The 25,807-nt window shown below is 36.8% G+C and overlaps 2 protein-coding genes and 1 long non-coding RNA gene across 39 annotated transcripts; all 3 read right to left on the minus strand.

The window, feature by feature from the left end:
- Positions 1-614: 614 nt before the first annotated feature.
- Positions 615-20,864, minus strand: LOC137748180 (uncharacterized). 37 transcript variants are annotated; one of them, XR_011070015.1, is made up of 16 exons: positions 20,726-20,864; positions 20,504-20,642; positions 20,109-20,255; positions 19,618-19,843; positions 19,373-19,439; positions 19,143-19,212; positions 4,036-4,174; positions 3,799-3,847; positions 3,499-3,695; positions 2,899-3,018; positions 2,689-2,853; positions 2,467-2,605; positions 2,099-2,219; positions 1,587-1,710; positions 1,339-1,477; positions 615-1,153 (listed from the first exon to the last, which is right to left on the minus strand). It is a non-coding gene; the product is annotated as an uncharacterized lncRNA (long non-coding RNA). The 37 variants fall into 37 exon arrangements; XR_011070013.1 differs by lacking the exons at positions 2,467-2,605; positions 2,689-2,853; positions 2,899-3,018; ... (1 more) ...; positions 3,799-3,847; positions 4,036-4,174 and adding exons at positions 17,268-17,407; positions 17,491-17,615; positions 17,701-17,831; ... (1 more) ...; positions 18,594-18,642; positions 18,831-18,969; XR_011070029.1 differs by lacking the exons at positions 1,587-1,710; positions 2,099-2,219; positions 2,467-2,605; ... (3 more) ...; positions 3,799-3,847; positions 4,036-4,174 and adding exons at positions 16,222-16,278; positions 16,388-16,511; positions 16,900-17,020; ... (4 more) ...; positions 18,594-18,642; positions 18,831-18,969 and having other exon boundaries at positions 615-1,146; positions 1,339-1,425; positions 19,143-19,439.
- On the minus strand, positions 5,155-9,125 carry LOC137748534 (putative disease resistance RPP13-like protein 1). Its single transcript, XM_068488701.1, has one exon. The coding sequence runs from the start codon at positions 9,018-9,020 to the stop codon at positions 5,184-5,186; it is 3,837 nt and encodes a 1,278-aa protein (XP_068344802.1). The 5' UTR covers positions 9,021-9,125; the 3' UTR covers positions 5,155-5,183.
- A 73-nt stretch (positions 20,865-20,937) lies between the features above and the next one.
- On the minus strand, positions 20,938-25,311 carry LOC137748179 (putative disease resistance RPP13-like protein 1). Its single transcript, XM_068488285.1, has 2 exons — positions 21,285-25,311; positions 20,938-21,008 (listed from the first exon to the last, which is right to left on the minus strand). The coding sequence occupies exon 1, from the start codon at positions 25,132-25,134 to the stop codon at positions 21,304-21,306; it is 3,831 nt and encodes a 1,276-aa protein (XP_068344386.1). The 5' UTR covers positions 25,135-25,311; the 3' UTR covers positions 20,938-21,008; positions 21,285-21,303.
- Positions 25,312-25,807: the final 496 nt, after the last annotated feature.

A 25,807-nucleotide genomic window follows, 5' to 3' on the forward strand; every position in this document is an offset into this window, starting at 1 on the left:
AGCATCCATGAAGAGTGAGAGAATCTTCTTAGCATTTCCCATATCGCAATAGAACAACCAATACTTTAAACTCAATTACATGAGATGAGGATCGTACATATATCACGTTTGTTAATGCGGTGGCTCATCGGTTAGCAAAGTTAGCTTTATCCATTTGTTCTTATGTGTTGGATGGAGGATACCCCGACTTAATTCATGATGTCCTCCTCCAAGTTTTGGATTGTAATCTTGAATGATTTTCAGTAAATTATTGTCTCAACTCAAAAAATTAAAGAAAATTCAAGGCTCATTTATGTAGTGCTTTTAAATGTCTAAAGCGATTTTAAAGAAATCATTTAAAAACACTTTCTGAACAAGCTCTCAATGTGCCAAATTCTTATGTATATAAATCTAAGTTTCCGCCGTGACGAATGAGATAGAAAAACGGTGCATAATCACACTACAAAAAATCACAGCTTACACGCATTTTTTTTAAAAGTTTTCTTTAGCACCCAATCAAATTGAGCACGGACCTGGACCCAATAATTTAAACTCGGGCAGCCCATCGATAACGCTTGCACAATACCGTAGTGCAATTAGCAACATTTGATGTAGCAGACATCAACATTTATGAATAGACATCAAAACATATTAACTTAAAAACAAAGCTCATACCAAAATGTCTTCGGAAATTACAATACTAGACATCAAAACGTATTAACTTAAAAACAAAAAGAAAAATATTCACACATGAATTTTCTCGTTCTGATTATGTTCCTTGATTGATTATCTTTTGACTGTTTCGATCCAAAAGTCAAAAACAAGCAGGGAGCGTGCGGGAAGATTAAGGGTGTGCAAGAATCACTTCCCCAGACTTATGATCCAACCATTCAGAAGTTGGCCAACTTCTGAAGATGGCTTCGTCCACCGAATCGGCAGTGCCACGCACAGAAATCCGAAGTAGGAAATTGGATGTAAACCTACTTTGTCTTCTGATGGCTAAAAACTCTAATTAGTTTTAGGACATGAGCTCCATGTTTTCTTCAATGCTTTCGCAGGGTCTAGGGCGTTTTATTCATTGCTTTCAGGGGTCTGGGGGAGCTGCAAATTCTCTTCATTGTTCGCAACCAAGTTCTGGAGGGCCTCTAGCTCCTCGCCCGTTCTTGCCTGCAAGCTAAGCAAACGATTAATGCATGAACAACCAGTAAGGCTGTATTTTGACAGCCTCACATATTTCCTGGCTACGACATAAGTCAAAAATTTCTTTTCGGGAGTGAAATTCACTTAAAAGTGCCACTTTTCCCGGTATATTTAATGAACCTCCTACTGACTAGGACTACCATGGTTCAGAGTTGTTACCAAGAAAATTTCTATAATATGACGGCCTGCTCCAACCCTCCTCGCCCAAAAGTAAGCTACGCCGTATCATCAATTTCTCCACGGCACCTTCCTCTAGAACAGTTAATGAATAAGATGGTTGCCTCTGTGATGGACGACCCTGCAGTATCAGATAATAATAATCTAGGGTAATTCAACCACAAATACAGTAACAATTTGTTACTCGCTCAAAATATATACATCAATTACATAAAGAGTAAACATGTTACCACTGCAAGGAAACCGTGCTCTCATTTTTGTGTGTGGTCATCGTCACCACTGCTCTCTTCAACCCACTCCAAGATGCCGGTGACATCAAGGGAAGATGTTAAACATCATTCCGCTGTTTTCTCTCTGCATCAATGAAGTGGCATACGTTAGTCCCATCATGTTGTCCTGACTGACAAAATATTTGAATGCAATATATAATAAGTGTGATGGGTTTCTGAAATACATGTGACGTATTGACAAAACCCTCGTTAATTATTCCCTCACTAACTAGGGGATAATTTAGCTAGGATCATATCCATGTGAATATGACAACCTGAGTACAAACGATCTGATTGATTTTGCATCCCAAAAAAACCACAAATACTATGATTTCATCCAAAAACAGTCCATAATATTCATTTAAAGAACTTAATTATAAACAAAGGAGATCCATATGAATTTATATTGAAGCAAAATTTGACAAAATAATTCATCAATTTACACAAGAGTAAACATGTTACCACTGCAGCACCTGAATGTTAAAAGTATCACAAGACGCCTTACTAGCTCCGCTGTCGTCCATTTTGCCAGTTGATTCTTCCAACTATTCAATATTCCGGCCTTCCAATCTATTGATGGTCTGGTCGACTCAACTAGTAAATAAAAGCCTGGCATTAATTATGAAACTGCAGAATGTGGCAGGACTTATATCTCTGGTTTTGTTCATCTTGTTATATATATACAGGTAGAAAACACTCCATAGCTGACAAAACATTCCCTGGATGAAGTTCACTTAAAGTCCCATTTTTCCCAGTTTGTATGAAACTCTTACTGATTAGGGTTCGCACTGCTATATGCAATAATGTAAATGGTCACACAACTATGGTTCAGAGCTGTTACCAAGAAAATTTCTAACAACGACAGCCTGCTCCAACCATCCACCATCAAAATTAGGATAAGGCGTATCATCAATTTCTCTGCGGCATCTTCCACAAAAACAGTTAAATGAATCGGACAGTCGCCTCTGTAGTGGACGATCCTGAAGAATCCAAATAAAGGTATTTAATAGATTTTTTTATCAAAGTAGCATGTCATCATACATATAGAAATTAGAAAATGTACCTTTTTGTCCAGCTACAACCTTAGATATTCAAGTGATTGCTCATAAAATCCACAATGGTAGACAAGAATGCTATAATCTCTTAATTCCTTCGGATAAGCTTCTAGGAGAATAAGATGTCCACAAGCTGTGACAAAGTAGCCTTAACAGATGCAAACTGAAAACCACTAAGAAAATACAAAGTATCCCTATATATGTGCACTACGAAGTACCTGTCCTTATTTATGTTTTATCTATCAATAAAGTTAGCAGCATGTGCTGCCCTCAAGAACAAATTCCCCGGTTGATCATGCTGAAATGGCCAGAATAAGTTACTTTCAAAATGCGAGGACCTGTAAATAATATTGAATGTAACATAGATCCATCAATTAAATGGCAAAGGAATACCTAAACTACAAGAATAAGCAATTAACAATACACCACAGGCAACATGATTCTCTTAAATGGAACATCTGGATGATGGATTTGAAAGTGCCAAGGGCTTAAGGCCAAATTAGTTAAAACTCACTACAAAAGATTAGATAGAGGCATATGAAAGACTAGATGCAATGTATAAAGAGGGATTTGTAAATGACTGCACGAAAGGAGACATTTATAAATAGTTTGTTTATGTTGTAATGATCACCTAGTGCAATTCAAATGTCTATATCTAATGTTTTGTAGTTGATTTCTAACTAGCTTATCCTAAATTCCTCCCTCACCCAAACACAGGGTGAGAGAACTAGGAGTTTTAGCATACACAACTCATTAACATAGGGTAATACATATTTAGGAAGATAAAAAAAAGATGTCGACATGATAACGTAAATCACCTCCACTAAAATGGCCTGCGAAATTATTATGTGTACGTTATCAGATTCCTTGCTTTACTGTTTATGATAACCTCTGGGAAGACTATGAAGAATATCTCCGCATCGAAATCCAAAAAGCTCCATAAGAGAAGCATTTTCAAAATTTCCAAGTATATGAGCAAAAGAATTGTAGGTGATCCTGAACAATGTGTCAAAACCTGTTTGCAACGTCTACATTAAACTCCTGAAAACAATGCCCGTATTGTAGTGTTCTCTCAGAACAACCTTGAAATAACAAAGAAGTAAGGCAGACTTTCATACCGAGTGGAGATATAGAGCTCATGGTTCAGAGTGATGCCTTGCATTGGTCCTTCGGAAACCCAGAAATGAAATTAGAAGAGGAATCTTGTGACTTATTTCTCTTTTCTTAATTTATTCATATTCGTCCAGCCAATCAAAGTGGTAACAAGTTAGAACCTTGATTCTAAGTTCCAAATGCAGAATATCAAAGTCCTTCATAAGAATTAGAAACAAAGAGAAGAATCCACAGAGTTTTACCTTCACTGGTTTTCTCCAACTCCCGTTAATTCCACATCAAATTGGGAAAAATCGTGTTTAATCCTTTCTTCTCATCGCTATTGAATATTGATTCAACTCAAGCTCAATCCTTTTGATACCTCATCTAGAAAAGATAGTCCTGAATCAAAGATGAAGAAATTATGATTTATAAAGTGATCTTAATTACTTGTGCAAGTTTGACAATCTGAAACTTTTCCTTATGTTATGATTCATGAATATAATCCACAATAATGATCCTGAAGCAAGAAAAGAAAAGGAGCGTAAGTTACAATCCAGTATTCAACAACTATGTCCGAAGATCAAATATGCATGTAAATAAATTACATAAAGACAATGTCACTCACAAACAAATGTACACAAAGATATATTTAATCTATACTTTTGACTCACTTTGAGCACAAAACCCATGCTTACAACTGCTCAATTGAAATCTACTGGTTGACATTTACATCCTAGCGCATAGAACGTTTCATTTTTGAAAACTTATTAACTGTTGGATGAAGGCTGGTGAACAAAAGCTTTTCTACTCATTGGTGAATTGTAAATCATGATTAGGAGGACCTGTAGATATGGTACCAACTCAGGTCCATATCCATAATATCTGACAACATATATCGTACCAACTTATAGGCAGGTTCATAATATTCTGACTAAAGATAAATTAGAAACAATGCGGAACGAAAAGGTTGTTCACTCTTCAATTAAATGTCAAATGAATACCTAAATTACAAGGGTAATCAAATAACAATATACCACAGGCAACATGATTCTCTTAAATGGAACGTGTGGATGAGGGATTTGAAAGTGCCAAGCGCGGGCTTAAGGCTTAATTAGTTAAAATTCACTACAAAAGATTATGCGGAAGGATATGACAGACAAGATGCAATGCATCGAGAGGGATTTGTAAAAGACTGCTTGAAAGGAGACATTTATAAATGCATCGAGAGGGAGTGGTAACTGGTAACCAGTTAGAACCTTGATTCTAAGTCCTTCATAAGAATTAGAAACAAAGACAAGTATTAAGAGAGTTTTACAGAATCTGAAGTGAAACTTTTACAGAATCTGAATCTTATATGTTGTTGTATGAAAAATGGTGCTATGTACGAACCTGAATTTGACTTTAGATCTCAAATGATGACTTGGTCGTCTAACCGGAGGCAAGGAATGTGAGCTATCTTGCTCCACTCTTCTCCCGTCTTCTCCTGACACCTCTTCATCAGAGAAGGACATATGTCGATGCTCAGATAAGATAGCGATGCCGGCAAACCCTCTTTTGGCAGGGATTCGAGACTATCACATTTGTAAATTTCGAGCTTTTGAAGAGAAGTGAGGTGTTGAAGTCCCCTTCCCTCCAAAGATTTCAGACTTTTATTGTAAGAGATATGGAGAGTGAGAAGAGTGGTAGGGAGCGGCTGTTCCTTGAGCACCGTCTCCAACACATCCTCGCTTCCCTCGATCTCAAATGTTCGAAGGGAGACAAGTCGTTGCAAACCCCAGTACTCCACTGAAGGCCTCAGTTTCCCACAATCAGCGATTCGAAATGATTGTAGGTTGGGAGGCAAACCTCCTTCTGCAAATGACTCTACATTTGGAAGACCAGATATCCACAAGTATCGAAGGGCGATGAGTGTGTGTATTCGATCGGGCAATAACTTCAAATTCTCGCATCCATAGACTGTAAAACTAGACAGGTTGGGAGTGGGCAACCCCCCGTGGGCAAAAGAGACCAGATTTGGACAATGATAGATACAGAGAGAATCGAGATGAGTGAGATTTTCAACATCAGCTCCTTCTCCAATGGAAAGGGATTCTAGATTTTTAATGCCCCAGATCTGAAGAGATGAAAGTTTGGGGAAAACGCCCAGCGGGAAGGACCTCAGTGAATCACAGCTCCAACATAATTCGAAACGTCGAAGGGATGTCAATTTGGCCATCATCTCATGAGATAGGAATTCTAATCTCCTGCAACTTCTTATACAAAGATTTGTCAACGAAGTGGGTAGACCATTTCTAGGGAACGACAGGAGGGACCCGCAATAATGGAGAGTCAATTTTTGAAGACGACTGCTCAAGTGCGGCTGCAAGCAATCTGTGCGACTAAAAATTTGAATATCAAGCATGGAAAGCGAGGACAGCGTCTCCGTCTCTAGTAACGACGAGAGACCAGGGCATCCTCTTATTTCCAGATCCTGAAGAGATTGTCGCAAGGATTCCGCGTTAACAATGAGAGACCAGGGTATCCACCTTCTCCTAGTAGCCCCTTCATGCAGAACCCCGCAGTGGGACACTATAAGTCTTTTCAAGCGAGGAAGATAATCCGGCAAGTTTCCCCTCAGCTTCGGACAACTCACTAAAACCAGCTCCTCGAGACGAGGAAAGTCTGGACATTGACCTCTACCCGGACTTGGCAGCCATTCTACCCATTCTGGCATCCCGCTAAATTCCAGCTTCTCTAAGCAACGAAATGGCTGAATTAGAGAAAGTCCATTGACACCATAAAACTCAGCACCAATACTCGTAACAAATTTCATCTCCTCTATACAGAGCTCCTTAAGAGCGGGCAACTGCCCAACTGATGGCAACGCCCAACAAGTACTAAAACCTTGGAGGCGCATGACTTTTATGTTGGAGAAGGAAGAGTCTCCCAACCAATTCGGAAAGCTTGTTCCACCATAACATCTGATGGTCAGGTTCACCAAATTTACAGAAGGTTGTAATTTTTCAAGTACTTGTCTCTCTTTTATGGAATCATCTGCATCCTCTCTACCCCATGCCAACTCTATTTCATTGAGATCTTTCTTATCCTTCAAATTGGCCCGCAAGGCATCCACAACATGGACTACATTCTCTAGATTCATGATAGAAAGTTCCCCTCCAAGATTGGGCAACTCCCCCAATTCTCCAATGCCACCAGACCTAGTAGATGTCCCCAATACATAACCAGTGAGTGTTCTCAAACTTTTTAGTCTACCCATTTGCACCGGCATTTCTTTTATACCAGTATCTCTAATATCAAGATGGCGCAAATTAATCAGTTTCCTCATGTCTACAGGCAATTCAACAAGAGTGGAACAATGAGACAACAATAGAGTTTGCAAATTGTAGAGACCACTCACGGTATCTGGTAACCTTTTAATAGCAGTGTAAGAGAGGTCAATGTAGCGCAAATGTATGTGGTCCCCGATGCAATCGGGTAAGCGACTGATGTTTGTATATCCTGCCAAAGACAGTGCCCGTGAACATTTTAGTCTTGGCAACAAATCATTTGGAACCTTACTACTTAGATATGAATCCCAATAGTACTCCCTTAAAGAAATGGGTAAGAAGGTGCGCAAATATTTTACTCCATTTAATGGCTGAAATTTTTTAGCGGCATCAAATCTTCCTTTCGCATACGACAAATGTCGAACTCTTTTAGGAACTTCATATGATCCTTCCTCATCCATCCGAAAACAAAATTCTCTAGACACGAACATAGCCAAGTCATTAACGAGATCATGCATTGTGAATCCAGGCTCCTCGGTTCTTGATCTTTGAATTAGTGATCGTGATACTAATTCATTAAAATAGTTCTCTCCAACCTCCTCCATTCTTGCCCCGCCCTCAGCTTGTGAAATTAAACCCACAGCCATCCAAAGTCGAACCAAAGTATGCTTCTCAAATTCATAGTCCTTTGGAAAAATTGAGCAATAAGCGAAACATTGTTTTAAATAAGGAGGGAGGTAATGGAAACTCAATCTTAGAGATGGAAAAATACTATTTGCTTCTCGTAGCTCCCAAAGATTGCTATTCAATATATGATTCCATTTCTTGTAGTCCATGTTGCAACTTAAGAGACCTCCAAGTGTTTTCGCAGCTAAAGGCAGACCATTGCACTTACGTGCAATTTTTTTACCAATTTCTTCCAAGTCTGGATGTGCACTTGCGTTTTCATTTCTAAACGCATGTTTTGCAAGTAACAACCAACAATCATCATGCGACAATTGTTTTAAAGAGTGAATAGGAACAGTGTGCACGATGGATGCAACACTTTCGTTCCTTGTTGTCACAATGACCTTACTTCCCCTCGCCCCATAAGTGAAAGGAGCTTGTAGAACACTCCAATCATTATAATCGTCATTCCAAAGGTCATCCAACACAAGTAGAAACCTTTTCCCCGTTAGTTGTTCCCTAAGAGCAACTTGAAGCAAGCTCATATCTGACGTATCGCACGGTTTTGAAGCAATTGACTGAACAAGGATTTTAGTGACCCTAACAGCATCAAAGTCTTCGGAGACACACGCCCAAGCTCGAACATCGAAATGCTCTTTCACCCTGTCATTATTGTAAAGGAGTTGAGCAAGGGTTGTCTTACCAACTCCTCCCATTCCCCGTATGGGGATTACAGATGGATTGCCGCCCCTTCCATCATCAGATAGCAGCAGTGTTTTCAACTTCGCTTCATCTTCATCCCTACCATAAGTACAGAATTCATGCTCAACGAAGGAAGTTGTGGGAGTTCTTTGTGAAAGCTTGCCCCTGACACCTTCTCTGAGACCGAGCACACGTTTATGTTGTGCAAGGTTTTCTAGTTCTTCAAGTAACTCTTGAATCCTACCATTCATGCCCTGATAAAAAGGATTAGGAGTAGAGAGGAAGTTCCACACCTGGGTTTTCTTCGTTTGATATTCAGCTTCCACCTTGCTTCGCAAAACTTCAGTATCGATCTCATCCAGCAGGTCCTCGGCTTCGAAGACAGCATGTTTGAGCTCGTCAAGCCACTTTTCCACACGGGGATTCTCCATCTGCTTCTCCTCTGCATCGTCAAGCACTGCATCAAGGGCCAGAAACGTCCGCTTCAGTTTCTTCAGGAGTGAGTAGTCAAGTTTTTTTCCCCGGAAGAAGTCCATCAACTCGCCAGAACCAATCTTGTTGCACAGCGTCTGAATTGAAGCAGAGAGAAAAGCCTCTCCAATCAAAGCCATTTTGTTTTCTTTCTTTCAGGAAACTAGTAGTCTGAGAGAAGCGTTTTGTAATGGAAACTGAAGCTTAAACTCTCATGACATTCACATTTGTGAGTAGGACGACCAGATACTGTATTGATCAATAATTCAGCGGACCACACACGTTAAGCATAAAGAGAGAATTTGTGGTCGTGCCTTGTTTGCGAGTGGAAAAGTGTAGGCGGTGGGATGGGGTAAGTGAGTGGAAAAGTACACAATGGTAACGTCGGTGCTACGGACGAATTGTCATGTGTTCACACAGTATATTGTACATCTCCGGATAAGACTAGATATCTGCATGAATGGAAGCATCATCAAATAATAAGGTTACAAATTAAAAAGTTAAAAAATTTATTAAATAAAATACTTATATTAATTTATTGATTTCTCATATGATATATTATAATATCTTTTGACATGTTTTATAGTTTGAAAACATTGCATGACAGCTTACCAAATACCATCAAATCTTTATATATAAAAAAAAAATTATGATATCATTCACTAATTGATCTCTCATCTGATTTCTCAATCAATTCTTCAAAATTTCACAACCTTTCAACGTTGATAGTAATAATTAAAAGTTAATATTAATATCACAAACAAATAAACTAGTAATACATATAACATATTGCTAATGTCACAAGATTTTAAAAAAAAAAAAAAACAAAAAACCAAAAAATGAGCTGGCCAATAATTCAATGGAGTACACACGTTAAAGCGTAAAGAGAGAATTGGTGGTTGTGCCTTGTTTTGTGGGTGGAAAAAGTCGGATTTGGATCATCTGCTGAGCTAATGGAAAAGATCATCCTCATCAATCATCGTAGACCGTTAGATTTTTATCCAACGGCTACAATCATTATAATTTTAAAAGGACCTCTTTGTTTGCCTAGGTTGATAATGATGGGCTATGATAAAAGCTATTTTAGGTGGATTGTCTGTCCTTCTATTTCCGTACTCTCTTCATGTTCTTTTGTTTGTGTGGTCATGATTAAGTCATATCAATATTTTATATTCCTATTACTTTTTATTTTATTTTTTTATAAAAAATTAATATAAAATGTTGACGTGGCTTAACCGTGACCACACATCACAGAATGACATAGAAAGAGTATAGAAATAGGAGGGCAGACAATCCACATCCATTTTCTTTTCTTTTTTGGTAAAACTTATTGGTGCCTCGGTGGTGCATTATAATATTGTTTGTCTTAATATAATCCGGTAATTATTGCACAATGAATTTGCATTAGACCAACTCCAATGGTGGGCTAAAAGCCAAATTACCCCTCAAAATTTTTCCCCAAACCCACTCCAACCCAAGGGGAAAATTTGGGCTAAATGCTAAACCAAGGCCAAATTCCCCCCAAAATTTAGCCCGGAAATTGGAGTGAACTTCACCCAATGTTTATCGGAATTTATATTTTTTTAGATTAAAATGTTCATAAAATTAATTTACAATAGTCTACATATTTATTTTTTTTTAAATTAATTTAACAAAAAAATAGCCTAAGTTCATTCTTTAATGATCCCGGGCTAAAATTTTAGGCTAGAACGGTTGGAGTAGAAAAACTGTTTCTGGGCTAAAAGCTAAATTTTTCGGGCTAAAACATTTGGCTTTTAGCCCAACCATTGGAGATGGTCTTACGAGTTCTTATTTTTACCATTTTATCTTCTAAGCTAGGTATTATATGACCAATTCTTCGCTATTTAAGAATGATTAAGAACTTACTCAAAATTTCTTATGTTCGAATTATAGAGTTTTTTGCTTATAATCAGAACCGTTGATATTATGAATCGTCTATGAAGATTTCTCTGCAAAAATAAAATAAAATAAAATAATTAATTAAAATTAAGATCGTTTAGTTATTCTATTGTAACAAATACATAGATGGGTCATAATGCTTTTAGTAATGGAAACTTTGACGAAAAGCTCCTGGTACTGTTCATTTTAACGAAAAACCACATTTTTATACTAAAAAGTCAATTCTGGTATTATTCAATTTACCCTTATTTTATCTTTATTGTTAAAACTCAAATTTTCAAGCTTTTTTCATTAGTTTTCCTATTAGTAAGGGAATTCCATTCATCTGTTTTTACACAGTTCGATGATTGAAAGACCTTAGTTTTAATTGATTTTTGCAGAGATGATCTTTTTAAAGTGATTTATAATATAAACGGCTTTGATCATAAATATGAAGTTTTATGAATCAGCAACGAACATTTTTTAGTAAGAACTCCTACTCATCCTTTAAATAACCAAGTATTATTCTGTATCTTCCATCATCCGCTAGGTATTCTCCAAATTCTTATTTCACAAACCAAACATTTTCTTTCTTTTTTACTTCCTTAAATGTTAGATGGTTAGGTCTTTCACAGTGTGACGGAAAATTAAGTTTGGTTTAAAGTGAATTGAAAATTTTGAGTTCTATAAACGTAATTTTAATTATTGAGTTCACAAATAGTCCTTGTGATATTGGAGTCATAACTTTGCTCCATTACGTTATGAATCGATTAATGTCGTCTGCCACGTTATTGCTCGGTCCTCCAATTTTAATTATTGAGTTCAACTGATTTCATGAGTTTAATTCCAGTACAATAAATGAGAATAGATTAACAAATAATAGAGTAGATATAAGTTCGCTATATGAATTTGAACAACCTTGTGTCTAATATATTGGCTATTCTAACGACTTTTTTGAAAACTAGTTAATTTATCTGTAAAAAAATTTGGTCATTTATTGCATTATTGTTATTGGTACTTTAAAATTTTATTTTCGATTCTAAATTTTCTATTATTAGAATAAAAAATATACTGATGAGGAGGCATAATGAGATTTTTAAAGTGTTAATAATAGTAAATAAACCACGAGTAGAACTATTGCAATAGAATAAGCAATACATCAAATTCAATTACACGAGGTGAAGATCTCACGTATTTCATATTTGTGTAGTGTAGTGGTTCATCGGTTGGTGAAGTTTGCTTTATCTATTTGTTCTTATGTAGTTTGGATGGAGGATCCCCCTACAATTGATGATGTCCTTCTCCAAGATTTGGATTGTAATCTTGATTGATTTTCAGTAAATTATCGTCTCAATTAAAAAATATATTAAACTTAGAGCTCGTTTAGAACGTGTTTTTAATCACGGGAAACGCTTTAAAAAAAAGAAGATATTTTTGAAATCAATTTTGGTTAAAATGCAAGTTAATCATGGAAAAAAAAAAATACTTAAAGTGCTTTTGAAATTAAAAAATATTTTACCTAAAAGTGTTTTCAATTACTTAAAAACACTTCTCAAGCGAGCTTTCAATGTGCCTAATTCTTATATGTAAAATTCAAACTCACATAAATCATTTAAGGTTTTGAAATGGAACAATGATTATTTAGTTAAGCTATAATGACGATTGGCCGCATGATTTATTTGAAAAAAAAACTAATGAAAATGACTTGAAAACTTTGAGTTTTAACAAAACTGACAAAATAAAGGGTAAAGTGAATAGTACAATTATTGATTTTTTAGTGTAAAAATGTGATTTTTCGTTAAGGTGAACAGTACCGGGAGTTTTTCGTTAAAGTTCCCTTATTCAAATGGTTTTCTCACTTTTAGGTCATGCAAAATCTCTATTATGCTTGATAGCATGAATAATCCCATACAAAGCGTATGGGAACTTATTTTATTTTATTTATTTTTTATATAAAAATCAGCTAGTGACTTCGTTACAATAGTCCATCATTTTGGAGAACAAAAACACTTATAAAGGCATTTCAGCCGTCATAATTTCTTATATAATTTAAAAGGTTGTTTTGTTTTGTTTTGGGAAAGGTAGTTTCCTAGTAGTTGGTGTGGAAATTCTGGGTCGGGTAACTTTTGTTTTATTCTTTTTGTATGTGTTTTGCATAGATTCTTTCCAGGAGATTCCAAATATGAAATCTTTGAAGATGTCAAACTTTTGTGTGTATTACTTTGTGGAGAATTTGGTACTTCTGTGAGTGACAAATTTTTATTAGCTAATGCTTGGAATGATAAATTTACAAACAAAATTTCAAAGACTAAATGTTATGAAAGTTGATGATTGGATCATTACTTAAGCGTTGATAAACATGCTCATTTCTATTTGTTACACATCATTTGGTTTACAAATTTTGTCTATAAATTTAATCTCTTTAGCATTATCCTTATTACTGCTGCTCCTATAGAAATTGCATGTTTTCGTATGTACTTCTTTTTCTGGCTCGCATAGGTTCAGCAATCTAAGGTTGCTGAGACAATCATCACTCGATTCGTGTTGATTTCTTTGAATTTGCAGTGGCGAGGACCTAACTAATGGCTCTTTACGCATAAGATGGATTGTTTAGCACTCATAGCCTCGCCATATGTATTATGTCATATGTGAGTGTATGCATGCATTTGCATTTTTCTCTCCTTTAGAACTATTAAACAGTTTATGATGTCAAGTGTCTCTGTAAACTAAAGCAAAGAACTCGGTTCGTAATCATACACTCAATCCATTGTGTCTTCTAACCACTCGAGCTCAAAATTAATAGTTAATTTACGTGCCTTTGGATGTTAATTTATTTTTTGAGTCTATACTAGAAGTTGCGTTCGTATATGATTTTTAATTTAATTAGATTTGTGTTTGCTCACCACTTTTAAGTTGTGAAGAGATTAGGATGTCCGGAATACAGAGAAGAATATCATATGTTATTATACAATTAAAAACAATTTTTTTAAGTGTTTCTTCAATTATGTAATGACATATGATGTTATTCCGATTAAATAAATAAAATAGATAGAAATAATTAACATTAATTAATCCATATTTCTTCTGTAAAATGCTCTGCTACTCTGCCTAGTATTATGGTCAGCTCTGAGTCCCTCGTTTTGGTCTCTGACGTAGTGCGCATTATGCGCATACCTCACTCTGCGGTTTGTAATATTGCCATTGATTTTCCAATTCAACCTACCAACGAAGCAACTTCCTACTTACTACCTTCCAATGTGTATGTGATAAAATAGAAGAAGTTGACACAAAATTTTCTGTCATTCATTGCAACTCCATTTGGTTAAACAATTTGTGTTTTTGTTATTGACGCGTTACTTTTTTGTCTACAATACATTCATGAATCTCGTGATCTAGATGGGCCAAATCACTATCACATCACATTGTTATTAGTTAGGAACAGTTTAGCTACAAACATTCCCTTTTTTTTTTCCGGTTACATGATAAAATGATTATCTTGTACACATCACTTTTCTTTCTCTTTTTTTTTTTTTTTTTTTGAGAAAAATAAAGACAAGTACATCACGCAAAGCGTACGATGAAATGCAATTCCTTTTACATAAAAACTTATTAATTAGCTCCACAAATCTGCAGGAAATCATATTAACCACTAGCATGCCATCAAGTGTACATGTTTGGATTTTTATTTTTATACAACAATAATATTTACATTATAAATCGACATAAAAAAAACCCATAAAACACCATAAAAGAATATGAAGCACAAAAAATGCATAAAAGAAATGCTTTTCTCTCTACCTACGAAGCAGTTTCCTATATACTAGCTACTTTTCATTGTGACCGGAACACAGTTAGTATATCACACATTTTTATATACGTGGTAGCAAATTTTATTTTTTAAGTTATTAAATTTTCAACACACATATCTCACTATTTATATAATGACATGTGATGTATCACCTCATGTACCGATCACACTGAAAAATCTCTTATAAATGTGGTCGAAATTGAAAGATAAGGACCTTCTTGGGAACTTCATTTCAAAAGTGGATATTAATTTAAGGGTAATGTTAGGAAAGTTAAATTTGTAAAGTAAATTACATAAAAGTTAATGATTATATTATTACATAAGTATTGATTAACTTTCTTACTTTTTATTGATGAGACATTAATTACTTTACAAATTTAATCTCTTCACATAACTTTTCATTTAAGGGAGCATTTTTGCTCACCATCATTTAGTGTGGTGTATGCCCACCATCTAATTTATCATCGTTAGAGGAGTTTAAATTTTGATATTCGTGTAATGGATAAATACAAATCTCAAAATTCAAACTCATCTAAAGATGATAGATACGATGATGAACATATACCACATTAAATGATAATGAGTAAAAATGCACTCTTAATTTAAAGGAGATGAAGCTTCATTGTAAGCCACTACTTATTACTTTTGATGTAATAACCACAAACGACTGAAAAATATAAAATTGTTTGTTAGCACGCGATCTTTAATTTAACGAAGAATTTGTCTTATTCATTTGTTTTGTTTTACTTTTTGGAACTTTTTGTTTCTCTTATCAGCGACCGACTCATTATGGTTTGTCTGTATTTTTATAAGTTGGACAAATATTACATTGTATTCGTTTTTAAAAATGAAACATCTCATATATAAGTTGAACAAGTTTATTTTCCAACGCATTTGAAAATTTGTTTACTTTCAGGTGTAAAAAACTCGGGCAGCCCACCGATGACACTTGCACAATGCCGTACTGCAATAAGCAACATATCAACATTTATGAATAGACATCAAAACGTATTAACTCAAAAACAAAGCTAATACCAAAATGTCTTTTGAAATTACAATAATAGACATCAAAACGTATTAACTTAAAAGCCAAAAAAAAAAAAAAAAAAAAAATTCACACACGAAATTTTTTAGTTCTGAACACACTTACTATTATGTCCCTTGATTGATTATCTTTTGACTGTTTCAATCCAAAAATAAAAAACAAACAGGGAGCGTGCGGGAAGATTAAGGATGTGCAAAAATCACTTCCCCAGACTTATGATCCAACTATTCAGAAGTTGGCCAACTTCTGAAGATGGCTTCGTCCTCCGAATCGGCAGTGCCACGCAGAGAGAAATCCGAAGTACGAAACGACTTCCATATAAGAGTTTTATGCAGAAACTGGGGCAGCCGCATACTGGTAACTTGGATGTAAACCTACTTTGTCTTCTGATGGCTAAAAACTCTAATTAGTTTCAGGACATGAGCTCCATGTTTTCTTCAATGCTTCCGCAGGGTCAAGGAAACCTGCACGTTTTATTCATTGCTTTCAGGAGTCTGGGGGACCTGCAAGCTCTCTTCATTGTTCGCAACCAAGTTCTGGAGGGCCTCTGGCTCCTCGCCCGTTCTTGCCTGCAATTTCTCCACGGCACCTTCCTCTAGAACAGTTAATGAATCAGATGGTTGCCTTGCCTCTGTGATGGACGACCCTGCAGTATCAGATAATAATAATCTAGGGTAATTCAACCACAAATACAGTAACAATTTGTTACTCGCTCAAAATATATACATCAATTACATAAAGAGTAAACATGTTACCACTGCAAGGAAACCGTGCTCACATTTTTGTGTGTGGTCATCGTCACCACTGCTCTCTTCAACCCACTCCAAGATGCCGGTGACATCAAGGGAAGATGTTAAACATCATTCCGCTGTTTTCTCTCTGCATCAATGAAGCGGCATACGTTAGTCCCATCATGTTGTCCTGACTGATAAAATATTTGAATGCAATATACAATAAGTGTGATGGGTTTCGGAAATACACGTGACATATTGACAAAACCCTCGTTAATTATTCCCTCACTAACTAGGGGATAATTTAGCTAGGATCATATCCATGTGAATACCACAACCTGAGTACAAACGATCTGATTGATTTTGCATCCCAAAAAAACCACAAATCCTATGATTTCATCCAAAAACAGTCCATAATATTCATTTAAAGAACTTAATTATAAACAAAGGAGATCCATATGAATTTATAATGAAGCAAAATTTGACAAAATAATTCATCAATTTACACAAGAGTAAACATATTACCACTGCAGCACCTGAATGTTAAAAGTATCACAAGACGCCTTACTAGCTCCGCTGTCTTCCATTTTGCCAGTTGATTCTTCCAACTATTCAATATTCCGGCCTTCCAATCTATTGATGGTCTGGTCAACTCAACTAGTAAATAAAAGCCTGGCATTAATTATGAAACTGCAGAATGTGGCAGGACTTATATCTCTGGTTTTGTTCATCTTGTTATATATATAGAGGTAGAAAACACTCGATAGCTGACAAAACATTCCCTGGATGAAGTTCACTTAAAGTCCCATTTTTCCCAGTTTGTATGAAACTCCTACTGATTAGGGTTCGCACTGCTATATGCAATAATGTAAATGGTCACACAACTATGGTTCAGAGCTGTTACCAAGAAAATTTCTAACATACGACAGCCTGCTCCAACCATCCACCATCAAAATTAGGATAAGGCGTATCATCAATTTCTCTGCGGCATCTTCCACAAAAACAGTTAAATGAATCAGACAGTCGCCTCTGTAGTGGACGATCCTGAAGAATCCAAATAAAGGTATTTAATAGATTTTTTTATCAAAGTAGCATGTCATCATACATATAGAAATTCGAAAATGTACCTTTTTGTCCAACTACAACCTTAGATATTCAAGTGATTGCTCATAAAATCCACAATGGTAGACAAGAATGCTATAATCTCTTAATTCCTTCCGATAAGCTTCTAGGAGAATAAGATGTCCACAAGCTGTGACAAAGTAGCCTTAACAGATGCAAACTGAAAACCACTGAGAAAATACAAAGTATCCTTATATATGTGCACTACGAAGTACCTGTCCTTATTTATGTTTTATCTATCAATAAAGTTAGCAGCATGTGCTGCTCTCAACAACAAATTCCCCGGTTGATCATGCTGAAATGGCCAGAATAAGTTACTTTCAAAATGCGAGGACCTGTAAATAATCTTGAATGTAACATAGATCCATCAATTAAATAGCAGAGGAATACCTAAACTACAAGAATAAGCAATTAACAATATACCACATGATTCTCTTAAATGGAATATCTGGATGATGGATTTGAAAGTGCCAAGGGCTTAAGGCCAAATTAGTTAAAACTCACTACAAAAGATTAGATAGAGGCATATGAAAGACTAGATGCAATGTATCGAGAGGGATTTGTAAATGACTGCACAAAAGGAGACATTTATAAATAGTTTGTTTATGTTGTAATGATCACCTAGTGCATTTCAAATATCTATATCTAATGTTTTGTAGTTGATTTCTAACTAGCTTATCCTAAATTCCTCCCTCATCCAAACACAGGGTGAGAGAACTAGGAGTTTTAGCATACACAACTCATTAACATAGGGTAATACAAATTTAGGAAGAAAAAAAAAAGATGTTGACATGATAACGTAAATCACCTCCACTAAAATGGCTTGCGAAATCATTATGTGTACATTATCAGATTCCTTGCTTTACTGTTTATGATAACCTCTGGGAAGACTATGAAGAATATCTCCACATCGAAATCCAAAAAGCCCCATAAGAGAAGCATTTTCAAAATTTCCAAGTATATGAGCAAAAGAATTGCAGGTGATCCTGAACAATGTGTCAAAACCTGTTTGCAACGTCTACATTAAACTCCTGAAAACAATGCCCGTATTGTAGTGTTCTCTCAGAACAACCTTGAAATAACAAAGAAGTAAGGCAGACTTTCATACCGAGCGGCGATATAGAGCTCATGGTTCAGAGTGATGCCTTGCATTGGTCCTTCGGAAACCCAGAAATAAAATTAGAAGAGGAATCTTGTGACTTATTTCTCTTTTCTTAATTTATTCATATTTGTCCAGCCAATCAAAGTGGTAACAAGTTAGAACCTTGATTCTAAGTTCCAAATGCAGAATATCAAAGTCCTTCATAAGAATTAGAAGCAAAGAGAAGAATCCACAGAGTTTTACCTTCACTGGTTTTCTCCAACTCCTGTTAATTCCACATCAAATTGGGAAAAATCGTGTTTAATCCTTTCTTCTCATCACTATTGAATATTGATTCAACCCGAGCTCAATCCTTTTGATACCTCATCTAGAAAAGATAGTCCTGAATCAAAGATGAAGAAATTATGATTTATAAAGTGATCTTAATTACTTGTGCAAGTTTGACAATCTGAAACTTTTCCTTATGTTATGATTCATGAATATAATCCACAATAATGATCCTGAAGCAAGAAAAGAAAAGGAGCGTAAGTTACAATCCAGTATTCAACAACTTACGGTGAAATCTGTAAGAGTGCAGCAGCTAGCCAAATTCACACATTGTGTTTGTACAAAAACATACCGGCACCTATGTAAAGATGACAGATGCACAGAAAGATGAGTAAGCATTCCACCGTATTCAAGCCGCAGCAGGAGGAAAAAAAAAAAACCATAATCAAGGAGTTAGCTCGTCCGGTGCAGGAGAATCATATTCGTGACTCAGCTAGCCAGAGCACCCAATAACTTACTTGGTATTGTACACTGTACACAGTAATTTATGCAAGCAAACACCTGTTGCTCTTGGATGATAGTGTCCTGAAATTTAAACAAGTATGTTTTTTAATGGTAGTATAGTTGAGTTAAACAGTTGAAAAGTTAAAACTGATTGATTAATTAAACACTACATATAGATGACAGCAAACAATTGAAGTGAAACTATTACATAATCTGAATCTTGTATGTTATTCTATGGAAAATGGTGCTATGTACGTACCTGACTTTGAGTTGAGATCTCAAATGATGACTTGGTTGCCTATCTCGATGCAAGGAATGTGAGCTATCTTGCTCCACTACTCTCCTGTCTTCTCCTGACACCTGTTCTACAGAAAAGAACAATTCTGGATGCTCAGACAAGAGAGCGATGCCGGCAAACCCTCTTTTGGCAGGAATTTGAGATTATCACAGCTTCTAATTTCAAGCTATTGGAGAGAAGTGAGGTGCTGAAAATCAAAGTGACATATTGACATATTGACAAAACCTCATTAATACATGCGTTAGTCCCATCATGGATTTCTGTAAATACACACTAGATATTGACAAAACCCTCGTTAATTATTTCCTCACATATCCTATGATTTCATCCAAAAACAGTTCAGAATATTCATCTAAAGAACTTAGTTATGAACAGAGGAGATCCACATGATTTTACAATTAAGTAAAATTTGACAAAATAAATCATGATTTACATAAGAGTAAACATGTTACCAGTACCCCTGCAGCACTTGAAAGTTAAAAGTATCAAAAGCAGATAATAGGCGCCTTACTAGCTCTGCTTTTGTCCATGTGCCGGTTGACTCTTCCAACCATCCAATATTCCGGCCTTCCAACCCATTGATGATGTGGTCGAATCAACTAGTATATAAAAGTATGGAATTAAATATGACAATGCAGAATGTGGCGGGACTTATATCTCTGGTTTTATTAATCTTGTTATAATTATATACAGGAAGAAAACACTGGATATCTGGCAAAACATTTCCAGGATGAAGTTCACTTAAAGTCCCATTTTTCCCAGTTTGCATGAAATTCCTACTAAGTAGGTTTGTTCTGCAATAAGCAATAATGTACATGATCACACAACTGAGGTTCAGAGTTGTTACCAAGAAAATTTCCAACATACGACGGCCTGCTCCAACCATCCTCCATCAAAATTAGGTTAAGGCGTATCATCAATTTCTCTGTGGCATCTTCCACCAAAACAGCTAATGAATCAGACAGTCGCCTCCGTAGTGGACGATCCTGAAGAATCCAAATAAGGGTACTTTATTAGATTTGATATCAAAGTCAGATGTCATCTTACATATAGAAATTAGAAAACTTACCCTTTTGTCCTGCTACAACTTTAGATATTCAAGTGATCGCTAATAAAGTCCACAATGGTAGAGAAGAATGATGTAATCTCTTAATTCCTTCGGATCAGCTTCTAGGAGAATAAGATGTTCACAAGCTGTGACAAAGTATTGTAGGGTTCTCACAGAACCCTACAATATCTACATTGAACTCCTGAAAACAATGGCCGTATTGTAGGGTTCTCAATAACAAACGAGTAAGGCAGACTTCCATACCAAGTGGAGATACAGAGTTCATATTGGTCCTTCAGAAACCCTGAAATAAAGTTAAAAAAGGAATCTTGTGACTTAATGCTCTTTTCTTAATTTATTCATATTTGTCCAGCCAATCAGAGTGGTAACTGGTAACCAGTTAGAACCTTGATTCTAAGTCCTTCATAAGAATTAGAAACAAAGACAAGTATTAAGAGAGTTTTACAGAATCTGAAGTGAAACTATTACAGAACCTTGATTAATTGAACAATTGAAGTGAAACTTTTACAGAATCTCAATCTTATATGTTATTGTATGAAAAATGGTGCTATGTACGAACCTGAATTTGACTTTAGATCTCAAATGATGACTTGGCCGTCTAACCGGATGCAAGGAATGTGAGCTATCTTGCTCCACTCTTCTCCCGTCTTCTCCTGACACCTCTTCATCAGAGAAGGACATGTGCTGATCCTCAGATAAGATAGCGATGCCGGCAAACCCTCTTTTGGCAGGAATTCGAGACTATCAAAGCTGGAAATTAAGAGGTTTTGAAGAGAAGTGAGGTGTTGAAGTCCCTTTCCCTCCAGAGATTTCAGACTTTTCATTCCATAGATTTTGAGAGTGTGAAGAGTGGTAGGGAGCAGCTGTTCCTTGAGCACCGTCTCCAACACATCCTCGCTTCCCTCGATCTCAAATGTTCGAAGGGAGACAAGTCGTTGCAAACCCCAGTACTCCACTGAAGGCCTCAGTTTCCTACAATCAGCGATTCGAAATGATTGTAGGTTGGGAGGCAAACCTCCTTCTGCAAATGACTCTACATTTGGAAGACCAGATATCCACAAGTATCGAAGGGCGGTGAGTGTGTGTATTCGATCGGGCAATAACTTCAAATTCTCGCATCCATTGACTGCAAAAAAAGACAGGTTGGGAGTGGGCAACCCCCCGTGGGGAAATGAGACCAGATTTGGACAATGATAGATATCGAGAGAATCGAGATGAGTGAGATTTTCAACATCAGCTCCTTCTCCAATGGAAAGGGATTCTAGATTTTTACTAAAGATTAGAAGAGATGAAAGTTTGGGGAAAACGCCCAGCGGGAAGGACCTCAGTGAATCACAGCTAGTCCATAATTCGAAATGTTGAAGGGATGTCAATTTGGCCATCATCTCATGAGATAGGAATTCTAATCTCCTGCAACTTTCTATACGAAGATATGTCAACGAAGTGGGTAGACCATTTCTAGGGAACGACAGGAGGGACCCGCAATTATGGAGAGTCAATTTTTGAAGACGACTGCTCAAGTGCGGCTGCAAGCAATCTGTGCGACTAAAAATTTGAATATCAAGCATGGAAAGCGAGGACAGCGTCTCCGTCTCTAGTAACGACGAGAGACCAGGGCATCCATTTATTTTCAGATCCTGAAGAGATTGTCGCAAGGATTCCGCGTTAACAATGAGAGACCAGGGTATCCACCTACTCCTAGTAGCCCCTTCATGCAGAACCCCGCAGTCGGACACTCGAAGTTTTTTCAAGCGAGGAAGATAATCCGGCAAGTTTCCCCTCAGCTTCGGACAACTCTCTAAAACCAGCTCCTCGAGACGAGGAAAGTCTGGACATTGACCTCTACCCGGACTTGGCAGCCATTCTACCCATTCTGGCATCCCGCTAAATTCCAGCTTCTCTAAGCAACGAAATGGCTGAATTAGAGAAAGTCCATTGACACCATAAAACTCAGCACCAATACTCGTAACAAATTTCATCTCCTCTATACAGAGCTCCTTAAGAGCGGGCAACTGCCCAACTGATGGCAACGCCCAACAAGTACTAAAACCTTGGAGGCGCATGACTTTTATGTTGGAGAAGGAAGAGTCTCCCAACCAATTCGGAAAGCTTGTTCCACCATAACATCTGATGGTCAGGTTCACCAAATTTACAGAAGGTTGTAATTTTTCAAGTACTTGTCTCTCTTTTATGGAATCATCTGCATCCTCTCTACCCCATGCCAACTCTATTTCATTGAGATCTTTCTTATCCTTCAAATTGGCCCGCAAGGCATCCACAACATGGACTACATTCTCTAGATTCATGATAGAAAGTTCCCCTCCAAGATTGGGCAACTCCCCCAATTCTCCAATGCCACCAGACCTAGTAGATGTCCCCAATACATAACCAGTGAGTGTTCTCAAACTTTTTAGTCTACCCATTTGCACCGGCATTTCTTTTATACCAGTACCTCTAATATCAAGATGGCGCAAATTAATCAGTTTCCTCATGTCTACAGGCAATTCAACAAGAGATTCACAACGAGACAACAATAGAGTTTGCAAATTGTAGAGACCACTCACGGTATCTGGTAACCTTTCAATATCAGTGTAAGAGAGGTCAATGTAGCGCAGATGTATGTGGCCCCCGATGCAATCAGGTAAGTGACTGACGTTGTCATATCCTGCCAAAGACAGTGCCCGTAAGCATTTTAGTGTTGGCAACAAATCATTCGGAACCTTACTACTTACATAACCCCAATTTGACTTCCTTAAAGAAATGGGTAAGAAGGTGCGCAAATATTTTACTCCATTTAATGGCTGAAATTTTTTAGCAGCATCAAATCCTCCTTTCGCATACGACAAATGTCGAACTTTTTTAGGAACTTCATATGATCCTTCCTCATCCATCCGAAAACAAAATTCTCTAGACACGAACATAGCCAAGTCATTAACGAGATCATGCATTGTGAATCCAGGCTCCTCAGTTCTTGATCTTTGAATTAGTGATCGTGATACTAATTCATTAAAATAGTTCTCTCCAACCTCCTCCGTTCTTGCCCCGCCGTCAGCTTGTGAAATTAAACCCACAGCCATCCAAAGTCTAACCAAAGTATGCTTCTCAAATTCATAGTCCTTTGGAAAAATTGAGCAATAAGCGAAACATTGTTTTAAATAAGGAGGGAGGTAATGGAAACTCAATCTTAGAGATGGAAGAATACTATTTGCTTGCGGTAGCTCCCAAAGATTGCTATTCAATATATGATTCCATTTCTTGTAGTCCATGTTGCAACTTAAGAGACCTCCAAGTGTTTTCGCAGCTAAAGGCAGACCATTGCACTTACGTGCAATTTTTTTACCAATTTCTTCCAAGTCTGGATGTGCACTTGCGTTTTCATTTCTAAACGCATGTTTTGCAAGTAATAACCAACAATCATCATGCGACAATTGTTTTAAAGAGTGAATAGGAACAGTGTGCACGATGGATGCAACACTTTCGTTCCTTGTTGTCACAATGACCTTACTTCCCCTCGCCCCATAAGTGAAAGGAGCTTGTAGAACACTCCAATCATTATAATCGTCATTCCAAAGGTCATCCAACACAAGAAGAAACCTTTTCCCCGTTAGTTGTTCCCTAAGAGCAACTTGAAGCAAGCTCATATCTGACGTATCGCAGGGTTTTGAAGAAATTGACTGAAGAAGGGTTTTAGTGACCCTAACAGCATCAAAGTCTTCGGAGACACACGCCCAAGCTCGAACATCGAAATGCTCTTTCACCCCGTCATTATTGTAAAGGAGTTGAGCAAGGGTTGTCTTACCAACTCCTCCCATTCCCCATATGGGGATTACAGATGTATTGCCGCCCCTTCCATCATCAGATAGCAGCAGTGTTTTCAACTTCGCTTCATCTTCATCCCTACCATAAGTAGAGAATTCATGCTCAACGAAGGAAGTTGTGGGAGTTCTTTGTGAAACCTTGCCCCTGACACCTTCTCTGAGACCGAGCACACGTTTCTGTTGTGCAAGGTTTTCTAGTTCTTCAAGTAACTCTTGAATCCTACCATTCATGCCCTGATAAAAAGGATTAAGAGTAGAGAGGAAGTTCCACACCTGGGTTCTCTTTGTTTGATATTCAGCTTCCACCTTGCTTCGCAAAACTTCAGTATCGATCTCATCCAGCAGGTCCTCGGCTTCGAAGACAGCATGTTTGAGCTCGTCAAGCCACTTTTCCACACGGGAATTCTCCATCTGCTTCTCCTCTGCATCGTCAAGCACTGCATCAAGGGCCAGAAACGTCCGCTTCAGTTTCTTCAGGAGTGAGTAGTCAAGTTTTTTTCCCCGAAAGAAGTCCATCAACTCGCCAGAACCAATCTTGTCGCACAGCGTCTGAATTGAAGCAGAGAGAAAAGCCTCTCCAATCAAAGCCATTTTGTTTTCTTTCTTTCAGGAAACTAGTAGTCTGAGAGAAGCGTTTTGTAATGGAAACAGAAGCTTAAACTCTCATGAAATTCACATTTGTGAGTAGGACGACCAGATACTGTATTGATCAATAATTCAGCGGACCACACACGTTAAAGCATAAAGAGAGAATTTGTGGTCGTGCTTTGTTTGCGAGTGGAAAAGTGTAGGCTAAAAATGCGCCGGTGGGATGGGGTAGGTGAGTGGAAAAGTAACAATGGTAACGTCGGTGCTATGGAGGAATTGTCATGTGTTCACACGGTATATTGTACATCTCCGGATAAAAGTAGATATCTGCATGAATGGAAGCATCATCAAATAATAAGGTTACAAATTAAAAAGTTAAAAAATTTATTAAATAAAATACTTATATTAATTTATTTATTTTTCATATAATATATTACAATATCGTTCGACATGTTTTATATTTTGAAAACATTGCATGACAGCTTACCAAATACCATCAAATCTTTATATATAAAAAAATAATTATGATATTATTCAATCTTTTATCTGATTTCTCAATCAATTCTTCAAAATTTCACAACTTTTCAACGTTGATAGTAATAATTAAAAGTTAATATTAATATCACAAACAAATAAACTAATAATACATATAATATGTTGCTAATGTCACAAGATT

This window comes from Pyrus communis, chromosome 10 (assembly GCF_963583255.1).
Source record: "Pyrus communis chromosome 10, drPyrComm1.1, whole genome shotgun sequence".
In the NCBI taxonomy this organism is placed as follows: domain Eukaryota; kingdom Viridiplantae; phylum Streptophyta; class Magnoliopsida; order Rosales; family Rosaceae; genus Pyrus; species Pyrus communis.